Genomic DNA, 23,089 nt, shown 5'->3' with positions numbered 1-23,089 from the left:
GGTAGTCATGCTTTGAGAAAGAATTCTGTGTTTCCAAATTGTATAACTTCTTCAAATTTCTGTTAAGCTGTACATAATAGTGGGCAAAGTGTTAGAGGAATGCCAAACTTTGCTTCGATATACATTGTATGACAAATCTATTTCCAATATTTCTTTTAAATGACCAGTTGCTACATTACTGCAAAGGCATGACTTTTGCGCATAAAACTATGAGAGAAACTTAGAATGTAAACGCAAATCTAGTTAGGAACACCGCTTGATAGCTAAACACCACACAGACTGCAAGCCGTAAATGAGAGGAACAAAAGCGCGAGAAACGCTTTCATTGTACCAGCGGATTAGCGATTTATCGATCGGTTTCGGCGGCTTTGTTTGTTGAGCAGAATATGCGAAGTTGGCACGCCGTCGTCTGAGTCGGACGTGCGAACGTGGCACATAAAGAGTTAAAAAACAGAAAATAAAGCCCCCCCCAAAAAAACAACAACAACAACAACAAACAAACAAACAAACAAACAGACAAACTTGCTGGTCTGTGATCTGACTTACTAGGGATGGATGCTGCACTGGAGGAGCTAGAGTCTGCCTTATTGGCGGCGCCCATGGCTGAGGCAGAGGTGAAGGCTGGAGGGGGTTTGATGTCAGGAAAATCTTCTATGGAGCCCCCATTCACACCTGAAAAGAAATACAAAAGCATTTTACTCCCATCAATTTTTACATACTAAAGGTACATAAGTTGCGATTGACTAATTCACAACTCATCAAGAGCAATGAAGTGAGAATTTTGTATTTAGACAAAATGGATTTCACGTTTTCTTGCAGATGTGCAATCATATTTCCTGAATAAGGTGATGTTCTTCATTCATCTCACACAGCGGGTATGAACAGACAACAGATTATCTCATACAGTAGGGATATGAACAGACCACAAATCATCTCACACAGTAGGTATGAACAGACCACAGATCAGAACTGCACAACACTTCATTCCATGCAATGAATTTTTCTATAATGCATACTTGTGACGACAAAAATATCTCTGCTATGTGAAAAAGGACCATTTTCCTCTTGAAACATGCTATATCTATCATGAAAGTAAATGATCAAAGTGCAGTAGCTATGTATGTATGTAGCATATGAGTATATAATGTGGACTCATGTAGTGAATCATAAGTGATGAGCATTACTTAAAGGCATAATTTACCATTTGCAGATGAAACAAAAACCCAGCAGTAGTGCTTTAAAATAGTTCTAAAATGTGAGTTAGGGATAGAAACAACCACTGTCAAAATTTGAGTTCGTATAATCGATGTTAAGTGTTGTTAAATACACAAAATGTGAACAATAGTTATAATAAGAATGTTTCCCGACTAAACCGTATACAGTTACGGTTTATTGAGAAAAACCCTGATATCTCCTTATATTTTAGGTTTTATTGCAAATATTTCATATGGTAGGATGTTTTATGATACAACAGACCTACACATATGCATCAAATGTGATATCTTGAACATTTTTGAAATCACTGCTCCCAAAGGTAAACTGGGCCTTTAACATCTGGCTGAAAATCTAAAGGACAATACGCAAATTACACTGTATACAAAAGTATCGAACAAGAACCCTTGAAATGAAACAACAAAATGATAACCAACTACTGCATTCTCTTGAAGTATCCTAAATACATTACAACTTATTCAGAATATAATCACCCAAAGATTCATCACAAATCTGTCACAATTTCCTTGGTTCTGGTAATCTGGTAACAATTTTAAGGCTCCGTCAAAGAGTTGCGGACATATTCTCAGATGAATCCGCCCCCCCCCCCCAACATTTTTCTTAAAGACTTCAATCAGTGAAAGGGAGTCACTATGACATGTGTGGCCACCAAACCCTTCTTCCTTCTCCATGCCTTATCTGCACCACATCACAAAAACGACACTTCTGTAGTGACACAAGTCATCCACCAGTTCATATTTCAACTATTCCTGCAATTTCTTGTCAGGAGGAGAAGGAGGAGACTTCTCTTCCCCCTTTGTGTAATTGGATTTACGACAAGAAATGAGACCGATTATGACTAATTTCCCCTTCATGTCGTACTGCATGAAGACTCTGGTCGAATTCCTTGAGATCCGTTTGAGAGAGCGCACGACATCATCACCTTCCTCTCCCCTGTGAGTTTCACTCTTAAAGGTGGAAATCGTCTTTTGCTGTCTTCCACCCATCCTCAAACTTAAAGGACAAGTTCATCTTCATTAACATAAGGATTGAAAGAATGTAGCAATATTAGTAGAACACATCATTGAAAGTTTGAGGAAAATCGGACAATCCGTTCAAAAGTTATGAATTTTTGAAGTTTTAGTGCAGTCACCGCTGGATGAGAAGACTACTGCAGTGTATGATGTCACATGCGTACAACAATATAAGGAAAATATAAAGAGAATTTCACAAAATTTCATCTTTTGAAAAAAGTACAAAATCCCTTGACTCATTACTGACATATGTTATGGGTAATATTATTCCCATTACCTTTAGAAAGAGGCAAGTCAAGTGCTCTTTTATTACGCGAAAAAAGTGAAAATATGTTGAATTTTCTTTACATTTTCTTTATACTGTTGTACTCATATGACATCACGAGCCTTAGTAGTCTCCTTATCCATCGGTTCCAACACAAAAATCTTAAAAATTCATAACTTTTGCATCTATGGTCCAATTTTCCTCAAATTTTCAATGATGTGTTCTACTAATATTGCTGCATTCTCTCAATCCTTATGTTTATGAAGGTGAACTTGTCCTTTAATCTACCATTGGCAATCAGAACAGGAACATCATTTGGACCCCCTCGCTGAAAATAACAGGCACTGGATTTTGCTCTTTGCAAAGTCATTGTGTAACACCTGATCCTAAAATGAATTCCCCCCCCCCCCCCATTAGTCCTACCAAATCAAAGACATCAATCCAGTCAAAATTATTTTCACCTTACAACCTCATATTTTTTGCAAAGGGCTGTTTTATGATACTTATTTCTCCTTAAACTATTCTATTGTGACTAATCATACAGTATGGTGGCACCATGTTTAACAAGAGTCATTACTTATACATCATGATTAAACTGTTCTTCTCCAACCTCACCATAATGGTATAAAGATGATTTGCCTCGGCTTTGCCCGTATGATACACTACTAGTCCATGCACAACAAGACAAAATCTACATAACGTCTATATGTCCATCTTTCAATTTCTGCTTTTTATCAGAATACTTGACTTTTCACCAGCACTTCTTTGATTTGAACAATTAATATTGCGTGTTTGGATTTATTCAACTTGGCTTCTAAATCAGCAATTACATACTAACAAGGAAACTGCTTTTGGAATAACTGCACAAGTCCACTCCTGCACTGTCATAATGGTGCCACTATGAACTTCATGTTCATCTCCGCAATGTCAGTTTATTTAATATCATAGAAATAATTCAAGTTAGCAGCAACACTGAATATTATTTTGTTAATATATGTGACCCGCTACAATAAAAGGATCCTAAAGTCACTGACGGGTGAGCCGAGAAAATCGAGTTTGAAGTCAGATCACCAAAATCTGTCAAAACGTTCGGATTTCTGTTTTTACAGAATTTTGTAGTCTAATGTATCTTCTATCATCTGCCGAAATTTCGAAGCTAAATGATCAAAGGAAAGGCCTGAAAATAGCATTTTTCTGGGCCATGCTTGGCTCGCCCGTCAGCGACTTTAGGATCCTTTTGTTGTAGCGGGTCACATATAGTAATGTGAGTGAGCAAAACCCCCTTCAGTCCCTTCCATAGAGATTGATGTTACCTTTGCTGTCACCTGCACTGGATGTTGAGGAGGACCTCTGCTGCAGTCCCTTGGGCTTAGGGGGCGGGGTCGGGGGTCGCTCTTCTTCTGCAGCAGGGGCAGGTGCTGGTTGTCTCCCTCCAGTCGGTTTGCCTGCAGGAATACCAGAGTGAAAGGAGAATGAAGCAAGATGCAATTAATCCCGACAAGCCCGACGACAAGCGATACGACAACGGATCGACCGCAAAGGAGGTGTTTGACCACCCAGTCACGTACCTTCAGTTGACGATCATTTCTCCTCTGAACAATTTCGTTTGTTACTATTGGCAACGTGGCTGCATAACATTTTCACTGACATTTTGAGATGTTGATATGACAACCAACCAACCGCAAGGAGGTTTTTGACCGTCCAGTCAGATACTCTCGCTAGACCATCACTTCTTCTCTCCACAATTTTCTCAGAACTAATGGCAACGTGGCTGCATACTGTAACTTTCATCATCACTTTGAGATGCTACCGGTGAGAAAATGAAGATACAAATGCAATATATGAGAGACCCTTCGACTGCTCAGAGTAAGTGACAATACACTTGTAAATCACATACAGTGTATACTGGAAATTCTTAATTCTGCTTAGCATAGGCCCACATGGAGTCACCTGATCCCATAAATATAAATCATATTTAATTTATAATTACAAAAAAAAAATTAATGCATAACTCAGTGGCTCACTAATCCTTGTCATAGCCATGAGACAATGTATAAGATCAAACATCATTTGCTTTTGACTATTCCTGCCCACTTTAATTCTTACAGATGTCAACTGGGAATCAGCCTACATCTTGGATATTTTTTTCCTCTCACTGTGCATGGCAAGATCATTAAAATCTGAGTCAGAATTTGAAGCAGGGAATCAGCAAAACCACCCACTTAACTAACCTTCCTTAATTTTACATTTGTCCTCAAATTATACTGCTTAAGCTGCCAGCAAGGTCAAATACATTATGCGCCGCATGCACAAAGCCAATCTTTTGTTTGTAAAAAAACCCGTGCATGAAAATGTCATATTAGCTTGGCTGCAGCTCTGCGGCTTGGCGGTCAACGGCCCTGTAGTGTGAGAAAGCCAGTAACAGAAGGCTGTACGGAATGGGGGGGGGGGGGGGTGGGGAGATGAGAGAGGGCGGCAGTGGAGCGGTGCAGCCATGCTAATGTGACATGCGAGATGAATGGACCGATTCAGCGGGGAGCAGAGGGGTCCTCTCTCCCTTGACAACAGGAGCAGGGATGCGGGGAGGAGGCGGGGAGGCTGTAGGGACAAGAAGCCGGGATGTGGGGATTTTGATGCCATACCATGCATTTTGCTGCACCCCAATTAACCAAACATGGCTTGGGGTTGCTGGAGAATTCCCTGACCAATACAAATATTTGCTTTGACCGCTTGATATCCTTGTGTGATTGAGAGTACATAATTTTTATCCATCATCATCTAAAAATTTGTGTATTTGGCTACATCATTGTTCAGGTGTAACTGCAAACAATTCACATTCTCCCTATAACAAAGGGGGATACAATATATCTTCATTTAAACAACATACTGAATTACTGCACATTTAGCTTCCTGCGAAAGAACTGTCACCCATAAGCAAAAATGCCTTTATAAATCAATTGTCCCCAAGGTAGGATATCACTCAATTTTCTCCTGAAAAGAGATGATGATTTAATATTTTTCATTCTTATCTGTGATTCTCATAACATGCAATGCACAACATTGTCTCACAAGTCATAAAGTAGCAAAATATTATACTAGCCAAATATATGGCATGCACAATACATTCATCTTGCATGGCAGTAAAGTCAATCATATTCAGTATGTCTATTATCATCAACATAACTATTATCATCAACACAACTATTAACATCATCATAACTATTAGTATCATCATTAATAATATCAACATCATCATCATCATCATAGAAAAAGTATGTTGTGATGTAAATAATGTAGTGGTAACCATTCAGAGCGATGATTATATGATTTTCTCCTCTTTTCTCCTCGTAATTTTTGCCATAATCATAGCAAACTGGAGGCATTATCTATATCAAGGACTGTTTTCTGTGCCTTGAGAGATCTTTCAATCTGTCATATGTCGGTGACTTGATGCCAATATACAGCAATCCTACACTCTCCTCCTAGAAGCATGGATGCTGGATTTGTCCCCTCTCCCTTATTGTCTCTCCTCCTCCATCACTGCCCCTCCCCTCCATCTCACCCCCCCCCCCCCTCTATCTTCTCCCATCCATCTCTCCCTCTCTTTCTTTCCCCCTATTCAGACGCATGCCATTTTATACCAAAACTCGATAATGAAACGACGTATAAAGAATCATCGTGTAGACGACAGACCGTTCAGACACTAATTTCGACCGTTCTGGGAAATGTCGTAAAGATGTGCAGTTTCCCACTGCGCATGCTGTTATAGTCATGAGTGACAGTGGTGGGGTCACCTTTAGTGCGCGCTCCCATTAAACCCCGCCCAGTTATACCGTTCTATGGTCGCCATACGTTCAGATGCACATGGAATGCTGATTCGTTATCGAGTTCTAGTTCGAAACAATGCTCTGACCGTCGTTTCGCTATATGTCGTTTCGTTATACGTCATTTCGTTAGTCAGCGTTCAGACGTATAAATTCATCGAATAGCTATACCGTTTGGTATAGCTATACCGTTCTAGTATAAATTTTTTGCGTCTGAATGCCCCATTTATCTCTCTCCCTCTCTATCTTTCTCTATCTCTATCTCTATCTCTCCTTTCCCTCTCCATATCTTTCTCTATCTCTATTTATATCTGTATCTCTCTCTCTCCCCCCTTCTGTCTCCTGAATGTGTCTGCATACTCCAAGTGATGAAATGTTCGCTAGGGATCACAAGACGGCTTGTTTTCACTTCATTTTGTTCATTCACTCATCACGGCACACAACAGTGAGAGGGAGAGCTGGAGATGAGGCCTTCTGTCCCTCACCTTTGAGTGGCCGTAATCCGCCACTGTTTCTTTCGCCTCCTCCAGCTCTCTTCATCCCCCCCCCCACCCCTCCAGTTCTAAATCCAGGCACGGTCCATGCCCCTCTGTTTACATTTCTCCTACTTGTATCATCTCAACACCCTCCCTGCAGTACTACAACTGCTCCTACTCCAGTGTTAAAGGTAGCTGCCGCTTTCACTGGAAGTTTTATTGTGTACGTATCTTCAATTGAGAGCCATAAGGACATCCAAGCAGATTATGAAGCTCAAGGAATTAATGCCTTTCTTGCTGCACCAACTTATGGTTTCAAACTTGGAATCAGACAAACAATTATGTGTTGTAGTTCATAACTGTCCACTATTTAGGCCACAGAAGTAAATATGAATAATTTCATTAACATCTTCCCAATGCCATTCTCACAGGATGCAACATTTACCTTGTAATTCAAAAGAGGACAACCCCATCCAACTATTAGATAACTTTGCACTTGGTATTGGATGAATGTCAAATTTGCTACTGACAGTCCCTAGTGTATGCTCCATTGAATTCATTCCTGACTGAGACACTCTCATGTTACCTTGTAAATTGAGAGTCACAACCTTTTAATGTTCCTCGCCACTCGCAGCCAAACACTCTCATCCCCAAAGTCATGACGGCGTATTTCACACATTTCAATCTCGTCTCTTTGACTGTGTACATATTTTACTACAGAGTAGAAAACTTTGTTTCACAAAGATGTTGACATACAATAACGCCACTGGTCCCACAACTTTTTTTTTTTGCTCTTGTATAAATATCATGACCCTGGACTGTTGCACAAAAAAGATGCAATCAACCATAAGTTAGAAAATCACGCATAAGTCAGGTATCAGCCAATCAGAATTGAGTATTCAGAGACTTATGATTGATTTTCTGACTTATGTCTGATCTTGACTTTTATGCAATAGTTCTACCATATAGGCATACAGCTTCCTTATCTTGTAATTTTACACATGCTTACACTTCTCTGGTGTCACACCTTATTAGTTTTTCAAATGTTGTGGAAATGGACTTGGTAAAAGAAAAGTAATTTTACAAACAGTTAAATGGAGATGAATAACAGTGCTATGTTGATACAAACTACATTATTTTGTTTGACCCTTGTAGCTGAGATGTTTAAAGAAAGTTCTGAGATCTCTATACTTCGTAAACTTTTTTTTTTTTTAAAGAACTAAAGATTATGAATCAGTTCTGGTAAGGGATTGCATCTTTTTGCATGGTAAATACATTTTTTCAACATGATATAGAACCTTCCCCCTCAAAAAAAAAGAAAAAAAAAGAAAGAAATAAAATGAGATTTTACAAATTGCTGAAAGTAGTTTAATCAATGCTACAGCATGAAAATCATTTGCCCTATGATTATCATCATGACTATATATTCCTAGAATTTACAACAAATCTTCTTATTGCCACTATTTTTACAGTTTCAGTGTAAGCTGCTTGTTTGAAGATATCAAACACTTAAAACAAATTCTCAAGAATCAGGACAGTATATGCAAAAATAAATTGGGACAGCTGACGAATATATTGACATCTTTTCTGCAGGAGGGAAATTGGAACACGCATTTATTGGCTACAATTACATTTTGCAATTCATTAACCTGTGACATGTTTTGTAACTGCTTTTTTTTTTCCAGCTAGCCAATTAAATGAAACACAAAACCATTGAAACCCAATCCTCCGCAAAATGTCACCCAGTGAATATATTTGACCAGAGGGGAGACAAAATGGACAGACTCACAGAGAGGATAGAGGGAGAGAGAGAGAATTGCAAAGATGGAAAGATTAAAAGTGAAGTAATCATTCTGCGAGTCCATGCATATTCCTGAATATAATATATTCATCAGTCGTGGCAGAAACTAGATAGTGTACCCAGATAGTGTATACTGAGTGGTGTCGTTTGCCTTGCACACACAGCACACACAGTATACCACTCCTTGGGGCACGGAAAATGATAGATAGATAGATAGATAGATAGATAGATAAATAGATACACAGATAGATAGACAGACAGATAGATAGATAGATAGATAGATAGACATCGATAGATAGACAGACAGATAGATAAATAGATATATAGATAGACAGATAGATTGATAGATAGATAGATAGGCAGATATATAGATAGATAGATAGACAGGGGGAGAAGACAGATATATAGACAGGGCTCGACCTTAGCGGGAGCCCGGGGACCATTGGCTCCCCAGAATCGCTACGGGCTCCCTAGAAATGTATGAAAAAAGCCCGGCTGGCTCCTCAAGTTTTTTTGCCGTGTAGCCTCACGTTTCAACACAGAATTTAGTTTATGTACCGTACACACTCACACTATCATTTAATTGACGAGCGTGAGCGGCCCCGGCGCGCGCAGCGAGCCCTGACGCCCGAATTAAGTTATTATCCCTGCAATTGCAATATACTAAGTAGACTATGCGCACACGCAATTCGCTGCTTGCATACTGTGTACACCGAACGGAACTTCGCGCGCCTGAATCCCTGTCGCCTACGGACGGGACCCTGGATGTTTACATCGATCGCCGTGGTATCCCTATGTGTGTGGCCGGCTGGGTGAGTAAGCTACACACTGTAGCCAGCTGAAACAGTACCTTATTTCGTTTTGAGTCGGGGTAGAAGCGCTCCGTTGTGCAATATCTGCTTCTTTTTCTCTACTTCTTCCGCTTTTCCCTTGCCTCCCAAGTACGAAATGATTTTTAGAGTGTTGTGTGTGTTTTTTGTAACGTTATTGCATCATTTTTCTGCAAGGAAGAGGTGAGTTTCTGTTCGTGTATTGATGTGCACTGCAGTATGTGCAGGTGAAAAGCGTTCGAGCTTTATTTCCCGCGAGTATCGTGGAAACTCGATGTTTTTCTAGGCCTATTGAAGGAGATCTCATATAACAGAATACTTATAACAAACTATTTTCCAGTCAAAATGAATTAATTTCCTTTGTTTTGTATCGTTTCTTGACGATCCCAAGGATCTCGTCGCAATACCGAGTTTCCGATGTGTATAAATTTTCGCGTAGCTTTTGGTGCTGCAAACTTTTGCTAGGGCCTTATCGTACTACTAAACATATCGTTCCATTTCTGTCGTTTCTCACACCTCGTTTGGTACGATTTCTTCCATTTTATATCACTTTATCCGTTCTCTTTATACTTTCAAGTGTCTCGCACTGTTATTTTCGTAACGGCGATTTCTCCGATTTGCAGCAATACTTTTTCGAATCGAAGCGACGTGTGTTGTCTTTGCTAAATATTTGTGTTGTTGGGAGGTGTTGATACGTTGACCATTGTATTTGTTATTTATTTTCCTTGGTGTTTATCTCGAGGGACTATGCATGTTTCTTAATGTTGATAGGAAAAGGCTAAAATGATCTGAGTGATGTCTAATGGTGATGAAAACGATGCTGGTATAAAAAGACGGCTTACTGTGAATGCTGAGCGTACGTGCGTTTCGTTTTATTTCACTTTGCTCTTATTCTTCTTTCTCCCTTCACACTCATCTTCCCCCTCCAAAGAATGATAAAAAAAGAAATTACATACACCTCACAAAAAGATCCACGATCTACCAACCTTCGTAAAGTTAAATCTAAATGTTTGATATCAGCAAAGAATAAGGGGAAAGCACGAATGACAATAAATTAGAGCGAAGAGGTTGTGAAATACCGAATACATGCAGTCTCTGCGGCTCGAAGAAACTTGACACCCACCCATCTCCCCTTGTGGAAATTTCCACAAAAGCAGGTGCCACACCCAGGTGCGTGCCAGACGAAAGAATGCGCGCGCTGGAATAAACAGCGTGTAAATATCCTGGAAATATCGATCGAAGAACCAGCTCATTAGTTGAATTAAAGGAATCATTGCAAAGATATCGTGATTCTATAACCTTTCTTTTGGCGTATAGTAGGAAACATCAAACAGTCGAATATAGTGTACTTAATCGAATATCTTATGTTCCCTGAAAAATAAAAAAAGGATCGATTAATCAGTCGATTAAAAAGGCAATCACAGAGATACTTAAAAGGTCTCGTATGCCCGGACAAATTCACTACGAGTAGGTCCAATGAGATGCAGTCATCACCTGGTTAGACAGAAAAATCATGACAATTGACAATTTCAGTTCATGCTCATCATAACTGCTTATTATTTTTCAAAGTTTTGGCTATCAGCATTCGTTCGTAGGTGTTTTTTGTTTGTTTGTTTTGTATGTTTTTCCTAATGAAAGACGTAATGACTTCTTCGTATCGAATGTAAACTGCATGTTTACCGTAAACAAGCCATTCAGCTCAGCTATGGCGCATTCGATCCATCGAACTTGCAGTAACCTCTTAGGCTGGAGCACATGGCGCATTCCTCTAACTTGAAAGTGAAACCACGTGTTTGCACAGTGGCGCAACCACACACAGCGTGGCATTTTGCGATCATCGTTAAAGCAGACTTTCCGATTCCAGTCAGGGTAAAAGAAATTGGAATAAGTTCGGAAAATACTTATGTTTAAAATCCAGTACAATGAAAAAGCCTGAAAACAAGGCATGATTATGTTTTATAGTAAACAATAGTTGGAAACACCGAACAGAGTTTTGCATTCGCTCACACAGAAGCTTTCTTGAGAAGATGAAAGCATTCTCCCTCCCCTACTAGATAGTGGAAGCTTCCATAACCAGCCCAACAAGTTTCTGGAGGTACATACATGTGCTTGTACACATGCATTGCGAGAAAGCAATCAATCAACGCTGAACATTGCATAGTTTGGATTCTTTATCGTGCTGGTGACCAGCTCGATACTTCGGCATGTGTCGTAATTGTATGTTTAGAGTCTGTAAGCCTTATAAGTCGACGAGTTTAATTCAAAATAGCAAAAAGAGGGAGATGGAAAAAAATACGAATTCTGGTGGAAAAATACGGATTTTTTAGCTGCTGAGTACGGATTTGTGCTTCCAAAGCTTGGCAGCTCTGCTGATCAATCAACATGATTGTGACGTGACATGAATGTTTCTAACCTAGACCTTGCAGCTAAAAAAAGAAGAACCGATGTAATAGACCTCTACTGCTGATTATGACTGAGGGAAACGTGGCTCCCTAAAACTCAATTTGGCTCCCTAAAAAGGTCCCTGAGGAGCCCGGCTGGCTTCCTAGAAAAAAAGTTAAGGTCAAGCCCTGATAGATAAATAGATCGATAGATAGACAGATAGATAGGTAGAAAGATAGATAGATAGGCAGATATATAGATAGATAGACAGAGAGGGGGAGAAGAGTATATTAAGAGAGAGACACACACAGACAGAGGTAAAACATGTGAGGAAGAGGAAGATATCCTCCATTTCCGAAACTGAGGCTGAAATATTGATTTTCATATATATGCTACCTGCATGACTCACTTTGCATCAGTGATAACCCGACACCCAAGGAGCATGTTTACACTCCCATCTTCTGTGCAACGCACAATGACAAAACGCTTCAAGAGCTGCATCTTATCCATGATGTCTGCCGCAACCCTGCTGTAGAGCTGATGGACACACACAGTGTGTACAGTAGAGATGATGGGATCAAAACATCGCGTGCAACCCGCTAACGATGTTTTGCTCCTCAAAGACCGCATTTAGTGCAAAGGGAGGAAGAGGATGTCTCTATGGGTGATTTAACCCAAATGTCAAAACTGTAATATTGAAACATTTCTCATCCTGTTTTGTTCCTACTATGAAGGTTATTGAAGGACAAAAAAAGAAAAAGAAAAGAAAAGAAAAGAAAAGCCATTTGTATTCCACATCTTCACTCATGTCTGGCAAAGTTTCTTGCTCTACAAGAACAAAACTTGCATCAGTCTTTAATGATACATTTCAGTAGAGTTGACATATTGCTTGATAACAAGACTTCTGATATGGATTGCACTATGCAAGTACATGCGGGATTTTACAAACTACATGCATATTCTTGGATTTGCATTTCCAAAAACCCAACAGAATTTCATCACACATAAATTCTATACTTATAACAAACTAGACACATTAACAAGTCTAGAATGTTTTAACATAAAACAATCATGACAGGGTCTGATCCAGCAGGATTATAACAAGATTGCCATAATTGCAATGACGACATTTAAATGACAAGTGGTTTTAAATATTTCAAGCTGCAAAGCATACATCATGATGGTACGTGTAGATGGGGAATATGAACTAAGCACGAAGATAATGAACCTTCGAAGCACAGCCCTAAATGATACGGACAAAGGGGAAAAAAAAAAAACAAGTAGAAAATGAAATTTTGGTATTGATTCACATGTATCAATTTTGTCGTGGGGCCCGGCCATCCGCACGCATGACTGCAGAGCGGATTGCCTAATGCCAAATTAGCGGCAACATCAATGATGGGTTGCCAGATCGGAGCCTCTGTCATGTAACTTACTCATAGTACTGCATCGAATCTAATCAATGGACGGCACGATGCTAATTAATCATCAAGAAATAAGACGAACTGCAAAAACACTTACTGATGTAGCTACACTCTGCAGCATTAGGCAAGCATGCTTTCTACACAGATTTGTGAAATCATGCATGGACAATGAATGCCATAGACTGGAACACGGAAAGGTACACTGCAGTCTCCTCACTTTGTAAAACATTTTTGGGAAGGGGTGAGAGAGGTTGGTTCAATTAGAAATACACTCAATCACGTAAAAGTTTACCCCTCCCCTCCATATATTAAGTGCATTCCAAAATTAAAATGAGTTAAAAAAAAGGCAAAAATCAAGCAAATAATGTGATCATAAAAAACAACAAACAAACACACAAATGGCTGAACCTTTTTGGATATTTGAACTAAAATTAGATAAAAAACTTAACTGTTCACCATCAAGCGGTATTGTTCCCACATATTTTAGAGGAGCTGGAATATCTTGTAAGAGTGAGCAACCAACTTTCATAAGAACTCATTTCCATGCAAACTTTAACAAAGAACATAGCTCATATACATGTAAATTGTGTGTGTGGAATATTTGGCCATTCAAAAAAAAAAAAAAAAAGAATGAATGGTATTTATTAGCTTTCACAGCTTTAAAGGGATCGTACAGTATTGGTTAAGACCTAATTTCAGGTTTCTAACATTTGTTGGTGAGATAATGAGAAACCTTTTACGAAATATGAAAGAGCATGTAATTCTATGAGGAATTCAACATTTATTTGATGAAAATTGGTTTTGAAATGGCTGAGATATGCAAAAAAGAGCGATTCTAATAAAGTGTGGGACCCACACTTTATTACGATCGCTTTGTTTTACTTTGTTTTTGGATGTTTCAGTCATTCCAAAACCGATTTTCATCAAATAAACTTTGAATTCCTCTTAAAATGGTATGCTCTGTACTATATAATAAGTGTTTTCTTGGTATCTCGCAAAAAGTAAAAAGCCCAATTCTCATCTCCACCAATACTGTACCATCCCTTTAATACAGCAAGTCATGATTTCATATTTCAATAAAATGTTTCAACTGTAAATACAATAATTCAGCCAAGCAGACAACAGACTTGTTCACATCTGTTTCAAAGTTGCTCTCAGATCTACTGCATGAGACGGCGCAAAGTTCCGAAGTGAAGTCTGACATTTACATGGCTTGATGAATTTAATTAATTTGAGCAGACTAACTCTAATGAACCTAAGCAGAAGTCTGTTGTTGAGTATGTAGTGATTGTACAACATGGGAGCACTGACATCTAGATACTTCTGGCTAATTTGTTCACAGATGAACAGCAGTTTAAAAGTATTAATGGAGGAATGCCCTAGAATGTCTGACTTGAAAAATAAAAAGGAATGACTCCTTTTTTCCCCTCATTGAATAGACATGATGAAATACATGTATTATCAGTTTTCATTGTACGGTACAGTAAAGACTTAAATTTCTCATAAACCACATATATTTCCTACTGCCATCATAATCAAATATCTTGGTATCATTTGATGCACAATACCATAACAAACGTAGTACTTACTCTTTAGGCAAGGTTATCTATGGCACTCAGTGTTTAAAGTCCGTAGATATCATATTGCCACCAAATTTCCAAAACGGATATCTTTTGTTTGCATGATTGGGCAACTAAGATTAAAAATGGATTGCTAAGTTTTCTTGAATTTTTGGCCAATACATTTCCAGTTTGAGCTGCCAAAATATCAAATCTCAAGATTTCAGAGGCCTGAATGCGCCACCAGAGCAAAAAGTGCCTTGCATATATACTGCAATAGATTTAATATCATACATTAATATACTGAATACACGACATGTACGATTTGTAAATATGTAGTATGTAATCTAGGTACTACCAATATTTTCCAGATGGAAAAAAAAAAGAGAGGAAAACTTCAAAACTTAAGGTGTTACATGGTCATAGCTGTTTATTAACTATACACTCGTACATGATTATGCACGCAATATCTGCTACACTATCCCTGGACTTCAAATTTCATTGAAGCCAGGCTTAATATCTCAGATAATGATATTACAGGAGGGAAATTTCCATAAGATGATTATTGAACCTAATGCAATTACCTCTCTTTCTCTCTCTACCCTCCTTTTCTTTCTCGTATTTCCAAAGTGCAGTGCGTACCTAATTTGCCCAATATTACAGGCTTGGCAAAAAGGTGTAGAGTCGATAGCGAGGCCTGTTCTTCCGCTATGACCCCGGCCATACATACATGTAAATTGTATAATATATGATGCGTGATAAGCATGGCTAGACAAGGATTTGAGGACAGTGTGCTTATGCAATCTTAAACCACAGATAGCAGCATCTTTCCGCATGGCCATGCAGCTGTACTCTCTAAAAAAATCGAGTGAAAATATTCACTCTTAAAGGAGTGAATATTTTCACTCGATTTTTTTTTTAGAGAGTAGAAGCCACAGTTAAACTTTGCTCAAAAGAGAGCACTGGGAGGTTTTTGTTGTTGTTGTTTGTTTGTTTCTTTGTTTGTTTCTTCTTTTTTTTTTTTTTTGGGGGGGGGGGGGGGGGGGTCACTGCAGAGTATCATGTACATTGGACTCCCGTTTTAACCCGTTGAGGATGAGTCCCGAGTATACTCGGGCAGGTGTCTACAGGAAATGCGTGCTGTAGCCAAATCAGTCCGTCTTCAACGGGTTAACGAAGTCCTCAGGACCGGCAGTTTTCTTTCGTTATATTGAAATTTCATTATAACCGAACAAATAAACAACAGGAATACATAGAGTGGATAATGTTGCAGCCTGAATTTTTACTTCATTGTAACCGGAATTTTGCTATAACTTTGTTCGTTATAACGAGAGTGTGCTGTAGTATAATTATTTCCCTTTATTTCTTGGCTAATGCAATGAAACATCTAATGATGACCGTGCAGATTAGGTTTACAAATGTAAAAAGGACTGCAAATATTGTCCCTGGGATGACATGACCTTGCATCTCCATTGGCAATCTACAAACCTCCCAGTTCCACTTTGAATATAAAAATACTGATTTCAGTGTTAAAACACTGCAATTATTAATGCCATCTAAAACATTTTTTTTGCATTATCTGACATGATCAACATTGATTTATTTTGCTGAAATGTAAAAATGCAAAGTTTTTTGCTCTCCAGAAAATTCATTATTCTTTTTATGCAAAAACAAAGCAAAAACAATGTTAAATAATTAACATGAAAAACTCTTCTACAAAAGATTTTGTTGTTGCTGTGTACCACCACTCAAGCATCAACACTTTGCTTTTTAAGCTTTTTGAATCATGATGGTAACGGACCACTTGCGGCAATAGATAACATCGCAATGAAACGTTTTCCCTCTGCCGTTATGACTACAAAATATGACATGCACAGCACCTGTCTGATCTTGGGCCAGGTGGAGAGTTAATGAGCCTTGAGCCTTTTATGCCAGCTTCATCTGATAAATGATCGAATGAGCGATAGTTTGTACAATTCATTTCTTTGTAGCCATTATCATTCACATTAGAACGCAATCATTGCACCTTCTGGATCTCCAATAATCAGCCCTTGTCATTACAAAGTTTTTTCATGAGAGTGGAAACTTCTTTTTTTTTTCTGTAAAAAGTTTTTGACAGATTGCAGCTGCAAACAGCTTATTGCAGTGAAATGACATTTTTGATTTTTACATTATACAACTCTTTGCAAATTTGAATTTGATCTTTAAGTAATGAGGATTAAAAACATATTACGAAAGAGTAATGTAAATCTATCTTCATGCTGGCATATTTTGATGAAAGGCTTTGAGAGGATTTGTCTTAATCTATCAATCTTAATAGCACAGGAAAAATAACATGTTCCTTAAATTGGCCTGAACAAAAATGTCTTGACAGTATATGTACGGTGTTTGCGAATCTGTCTGCATGGGCTAATTCACATGCACATTGTACCTCAGAGCAGTATAGGAATACCATGAGCAAGCTTCCTATGCACAATAAAGTGTGTCGTTGTCCTCAAATTGGGCTAATTAATGATTATATGAGGACCATGTCATACTGTGCTCATTAATCTCATTACACTAATTTGTTGTCACTCATTTGCGTGTACCTATAGAAGACTGCGACTGCCTCAATTAAACACAGCCAATAACACGTGGCCGTTGTCTGTACTTTTAAAGGTAGGGGATACCTTTTACAGACCTCCCAAAATGCAGCAAAACATTAGATATGAACCTCAGGGGACTTGTTTAGGCCACTGCTGAGAAATTTGGAAGTCAACAGTTATCTACAATTTGAATAATGCACAAAACTCAACTACTCAGTAGTTCTGTGTGTCAGCCACACTTAAGCCTTTTTGTTGCAGTCTTCTGTATTTTTTATCTATAAACACAAATCTAAATGTATAAGAGCTGATGTAATAACATATAGAGTATGTGGCAAGAATGTATATAGAAATGTTTGTAAGTTTTGATGAACTTTCTTCACAAAATTATGATGGACACACATGCAGTGCATGGGTCTGCAAAGGTAGCCTAGTAATGAACTGGAATTTACGGTGAGCCCCGAAAAAAATTCAATTCAAAATCTAACGGTCAATAAAAATGTACTAAATGTTACCTTCCACTTTCAATACTTTATGGGAGTTTCTAAAATGATACTCTCTTCAACATATCACTGTATTTATACAACTCTTCATTTGAGGCATGCAAATGGGATTCCCTATCTTTAAAGCACTGAATAAAACCTTGATAATGTTCACATTTATAAATTCTACTTTGATGAGCAATGTCTACTTGGAGCAGAGTTTAATTATCATTCATTCTATTTGTTTGTTCTATTTATATAGGCTCCCTATGGATGTGGAGTTGTCAACCCAGCAATGCCTTTCTGCTCACAGAGATAAATAAATCATTGTGAAGTTACTTTCTTTTTAATAACATTTTTCTCCCCCTCTCAATACTGAAATGTCTCAGACACAAGATCATTTTGAAGCCTTGCCTGACAAAAGATAACACACAAAAATGTTGCTTAACCCGTTGAGGACGGTTTGATTTTGCTACAACACGCATTTCCCATAGACACTTGCCCGAGTATACTCGGGACTCGTCCTCAACGGGTTAAAGGACAAGTTCACCTTCATTAACATAAGGATTGAGAGAATGTAGCAATATCAGTAGAACACATCATTGAAAGTTTGAGGAAAATCGGACAATCCGTTCAAAAGTTATGAATTTTTGAAGTTTTTGTGCAGTCACCGCTGGATGAGAAGACTACTGCAGTGTATGATGTCACATGCGTACAACAATAGAGGAAAATATAAAGAGAATTCCACAAAATATCATCTTTTGAAAAAAGTACACATTCCCTTGACTCGTTACTGACATATGTTATGGGTAATATTATTCCCATTGCCTTTAGAAAGAGGCAAGTCAAGTGCCCTTTTATTATGCGAAAAAAGTGAAAATATGTTGAATTTTCTTGACATTTTCTTTATACTGTTGTACTCATATGACATCACGAGCCTTAGTAGTCTCCTCATCCAGCGGTTCCAACACAAAACTTTTAAAAATTCATAACTTTTGCATCGATTGTCCAATTTTCCTCAAACTTTCACTTATGTGTTCTACTAATATTGCTGCATTCTCTCAATCCTTATGTTTATGAAGGTGAACTTGTCCTTTAAAGATGACTAACATAAACACTTCAGCAGATCATTATTACAGACACAAATATGATGACACTCATATAAATACCTAAAAGCTTTTCTTACATAATCATATTATAACTACCTGGTATTATGATGCTTGACATCATACATGTAAATAAACTGGTGAATGCCTATCTGATGAGTGATACGACACTCACTTCAAATTGCTAAAAAATAAACAAACCTCTAAAACCACAGATGGTATGATAAACAAATGAAAAGCAGAGAGGTCAGGGATGCACCTATTATCTATCTCAGTGCTGCAGAATATTTGGCACATTATTTTCTGTGGTGCATTTGGTTGGGCCTTTGTGTGTGCGTGTGTGTGTGTGTGTGTGTGTGTGTGTGCATGTGTGTGTTTCTGGTGTAGAGGAACAACACCTACACTCTCAAGACTATCTGACTGTCATTACTGTGTGGGGACAACACCTGTACCCACGAGTCAGCCCAGGAGAATGCTATCGAGTTACCTGTCCTAATGAGGACCAGCTCACATTCATGCACAACCAGGCTGTACAATCATCATTGTACCCCACTGAGCCATGCACCAGATCAGACTGCACTTCCGCAAACACAAATTGCACGCACATACATACACGCACACAAGCGTACCAGTACCCACACACACACACACACACACACACACACACACATACACATACACATATCAATACATGCACACACACACAACACACACAAGAAGGAAAAAAATCCTCTACAGTTTTAAAAAGACAGGTGAAGAGATGATGGAGGTAGCAAAGTACAGCATATTACAAAGACTGTGTGTATGACTCATTCATTCATTCACTGCCCTTTCATTTGGAGTCCACCAAAGAAAATTCCCTGCAACTGAAGGGTACAGTTTACACCGCTAAGAGCCAACTGTTGCAGACACGGCTAAGCACACAAACATTTGCATAGCAAACACTCTGGATCTCCACCCTAAATACATGGACAAAAATTGGGTAGGGGGATGGAGCTGGAGGGAGCAAGATGAGTCTTCATGACTTCATTATCATCTAGAATTCCAGCTAATTAGCAAACACCAGACTGAAAGTTTACCTCAAGGATTGGATTTTAAGAGGGTAGAGTCACTGGCGTGTCAGAGGCCATTGAACCAGACTTTACTCAAATGGGAGGTTGCTCTACACATGAGGTGACACTATATATCAAAATCAAACATTTCGCGACAAAATTATTAAATTTGCCTTAGGTCTACATCAGTACAGTACTTGCCAATAGTGCAGAACCAGAAATTCTATTGCAATTTCATCAGCAATATGAATATTTGAATCGATCAGGCTGTAAGTTGTTATCAGACAAACATTAATCTTTATCATGAGGTGCTGGACCTACTCAACTGGCAAACACAATCACAAGAATGTCCTAAAATTACTTCATACTTATTCATCAGAGGGGACATGTCCATACACATAGGATGGGTGTTTAAAAGTTTACTTGAGACTGTATATTACTGCTGTACGGTCACTCATTTGAATCACACAGAGCCCACTCTTAACAACACTTCAGTATGCTTCCATTGCATAATCTTCTTTACTACAAGAACTTCATTACTTTTTGATCAGAAATTTCATCACAGACAAGGAAATTGTTTGAATGAAAATAGTTGTTTATCCAGATTCATCATTTCTGATAATATTCAGACATCAGAATGACCGTTGCTTCTTGTCAATATTCAAGCAAGCACATACATGAGACGTCAATATGGGTTCTACAGGTCTGACGGATCGGTCATTGTGATAGAAGTGTACAATGACTCTCTTGTTGTCGAACCCTTACTGGCCAGAGATGATTGGCCGGTGATATCTCTTAACAACGCTAGAACATTTCTACGAGATTTTCCATTCCGCCCCCCCCCCCCCCCCCATCCCATCCCATCCCATTTTGTACTCTGTTAGCAGATGGCAGATTGCTTAACATCTTCCTTAGATTTCACTGGCAGGACAATTGTCTCGGCTAGAAGACAACGAACCCATCCAGCTCACAGTCAGCGGGCAAAGCCGGAAGTCGGTGTTTGCGCCATCGTCCATCTGAGCCGCAAAAAACAACGATAAAAGTGCACGCCATTCCCCCTGGGGGACCACGGGCATGTGTCTCCAGTACCGAAGACCAGCTGACGCATGCCAGGGCTTTATGTCTCTTTGGCGGCACCAAACCACACAAACCCTGGGATGGCATCAATGTCACAGTGTAAAACTTAAATCTTTAACCTTTACAGGACAAGCATAAATAAAAAAATGTCCTTAGAATTTTATGCAACATAGCTACACAGAGGTAAGGAAAGGATTATATGGAAATGAAACCGAAAATCATGGATTGAGTGTGTGCAGCAATTAGTAAAGCATATCTGTGTTCAAGTTTGAGGAAAATCAGACAATCCGTGTGAAAGTTATGAATTTTTAAAGTTTGGTGGCGCCATTGCTGGATGAGAAGACTACTAAATTCATGAGGTCACTACAGGACAACCATGTATAAAAGAAAATATAGAGAATTTCACAAAATTTCATTCATTACAAACAGTGCACATTCCCTCAACTTGCTACTGACAAAATATATGTTAAGGGTAAAGTTATTCTCCCTGTTTTCTGTAAGAGGCAAGTAGAGTGCTCTTTTTATATGCTAGAAAGGTTAAGATATGTTGAATTTTCTTTGCATTTTATAGTGAAGTTGTGAAACCACAAAATGATTGGCAAAATGTAATCACATGACTACCAGGAATGATCAACAGACTGGGGGTCATTTTTCGGGAGACCTGATTAACCCGTTGAGGACTAGTCCCAAGTATACGCGGGCAGGTGTCTATGGGAAATGCGTGTTGTAGGAAAATCAGTCCATCCTCAATTGGTTAAGTAAGACATGAGATATTATGGGGCATTTTACTATGGGGTAACGTTGAAGTTGTACAAGTGGCATGTGATACTGATGATGCGCATGCTAAACTCATGATTTAGTTACTATTTGATTGAATTTTCATCACATTAATTTCTCGTCATACTTCACCCGCATTCTGAATGACTTGACAAATTCAATTTCACTTAAATATCATACATTTTATGAACACTGATATCATCAATTTATCTCACACAGCAATTTTGTCTACAAAGTATTCTCTTGCCGAGAGCTATGTCTCCGCGCTAACTATTATCTCTTATTTCAGCATGGCGACAGACTGACAAAAACAACAGCTGCCATCGCACAACAGTAGAAAAGCAATATTCCAATCAAGATGGCCATAAAATGGGTGATGGCTGGTTAATATAGATAACAACCCTGGTTTCACAATGGAGAAAAGCCTCCATAACATTGTTCCAGCCAGTGACCTAAATTGCCAGAGTATAGAGTTTATAAGGCATTTAATACTTAGAGGTAAAACCTGCCCACTTTCTCAAACAGACAAGCAACAAATAGAGACAAATATGAACCATGAGGCTGTATGTATGTGCATGGTCCTTTTTTTTTTCTTTTGCTGGAAAAATCCCTAACACCAAGAACTGTTGGGGCTAAAATATCAGCTGCTCCCTCCCACATCACTTCATTGTCCTAGTAAAACTTTCAATCACACTATAATCAGACGTACCAGTAATCTTGCACACGTATATAGCTGCACAACATTAGCTTTGAAAAATTATTGTACGTGTACCTTTTCAAGTTTAGAAAGCTTTAATCTTCATAACAAATTTGGCAAAGTACAAGTGCCTTTAAGTCCATATCATCTTATAAATTCTTCCTAAAAAGCACCATGGATACCTTCATACAGTCCCCATGTCACGCGAGAGAAGAAGCAAATATGCCTCATGCTGAGTTCATTTAGTTTTGATCATCACAGAGGATACGAGACAGTACAGATACATATATATTTTTAAAGCTTTCTAATACCGATTCATTCCAACAAGAACCCTGATGTGGGCTCCGACATCAAATAATCTAATGTCTGTTGACAGTTAGGAGAAGCGCCATCAGGTGAAAGCAGCGAAAATTCGAACCGCATGATAATGGCTGCTGGCGTCCCAAGATCCTGTCAACTTTTATTTTCGTTATACACTTTTAGATATTCCACTACTCCGCGACCCCATT

The 23,089-nt window shown here is 38.6% G+C and overlaps 1 protein-coding gene across 1 annotated transcript in view; it reads right to left on the bottom strand.

The window, feature by feature from the left end:
- LOC140238200 (uncharacterized) overlaps positions 1-23,089 on the bottom strand; it is an 85,270-nt gene that overhangs the window by 52,833 nt on the left and 9,348 nt on the right. The window contains exons 2-5 of the mRNA XM_072318137.1: positions 5,036-5,109; positions 4,188-4,317; positions 3,825-3,956; positions 547-672 (exon numbers count right to left, since the gene is read on the bottom strand). Coding sequence (XP_072174238.1) covers positions 547-672; positions 3,825-3,956; positions 4,188-4,317; positions 5,036-5,109 — 462 coding nt within the window. The remainder of the gene's footprint in view (positions 1-546; positions 673-3,824; positions 3,957-4,187; positions 4,318-5,035; positions 5,110-23,089) is intronic.

The sequence above is a fragment of the Diadema setosum genome, chromosome 14 (assembly GCF_964275005.1).
Source record: "Diadema setosum chromosome 14, eeDiaSeto1, whole genome shotgun sequence".
Lineage (NCBI taxonomy): Eukaryota > Metazoa > Echinodermata > Echinoidea > Diadematoida > Diadematidae > Diadema > Diadema setosum.
The sequence above is the reverse complement of the archived record's forward strand: the minus strand, read 5'-3'. Positions and strand labels throughout refer to the sequence as shown.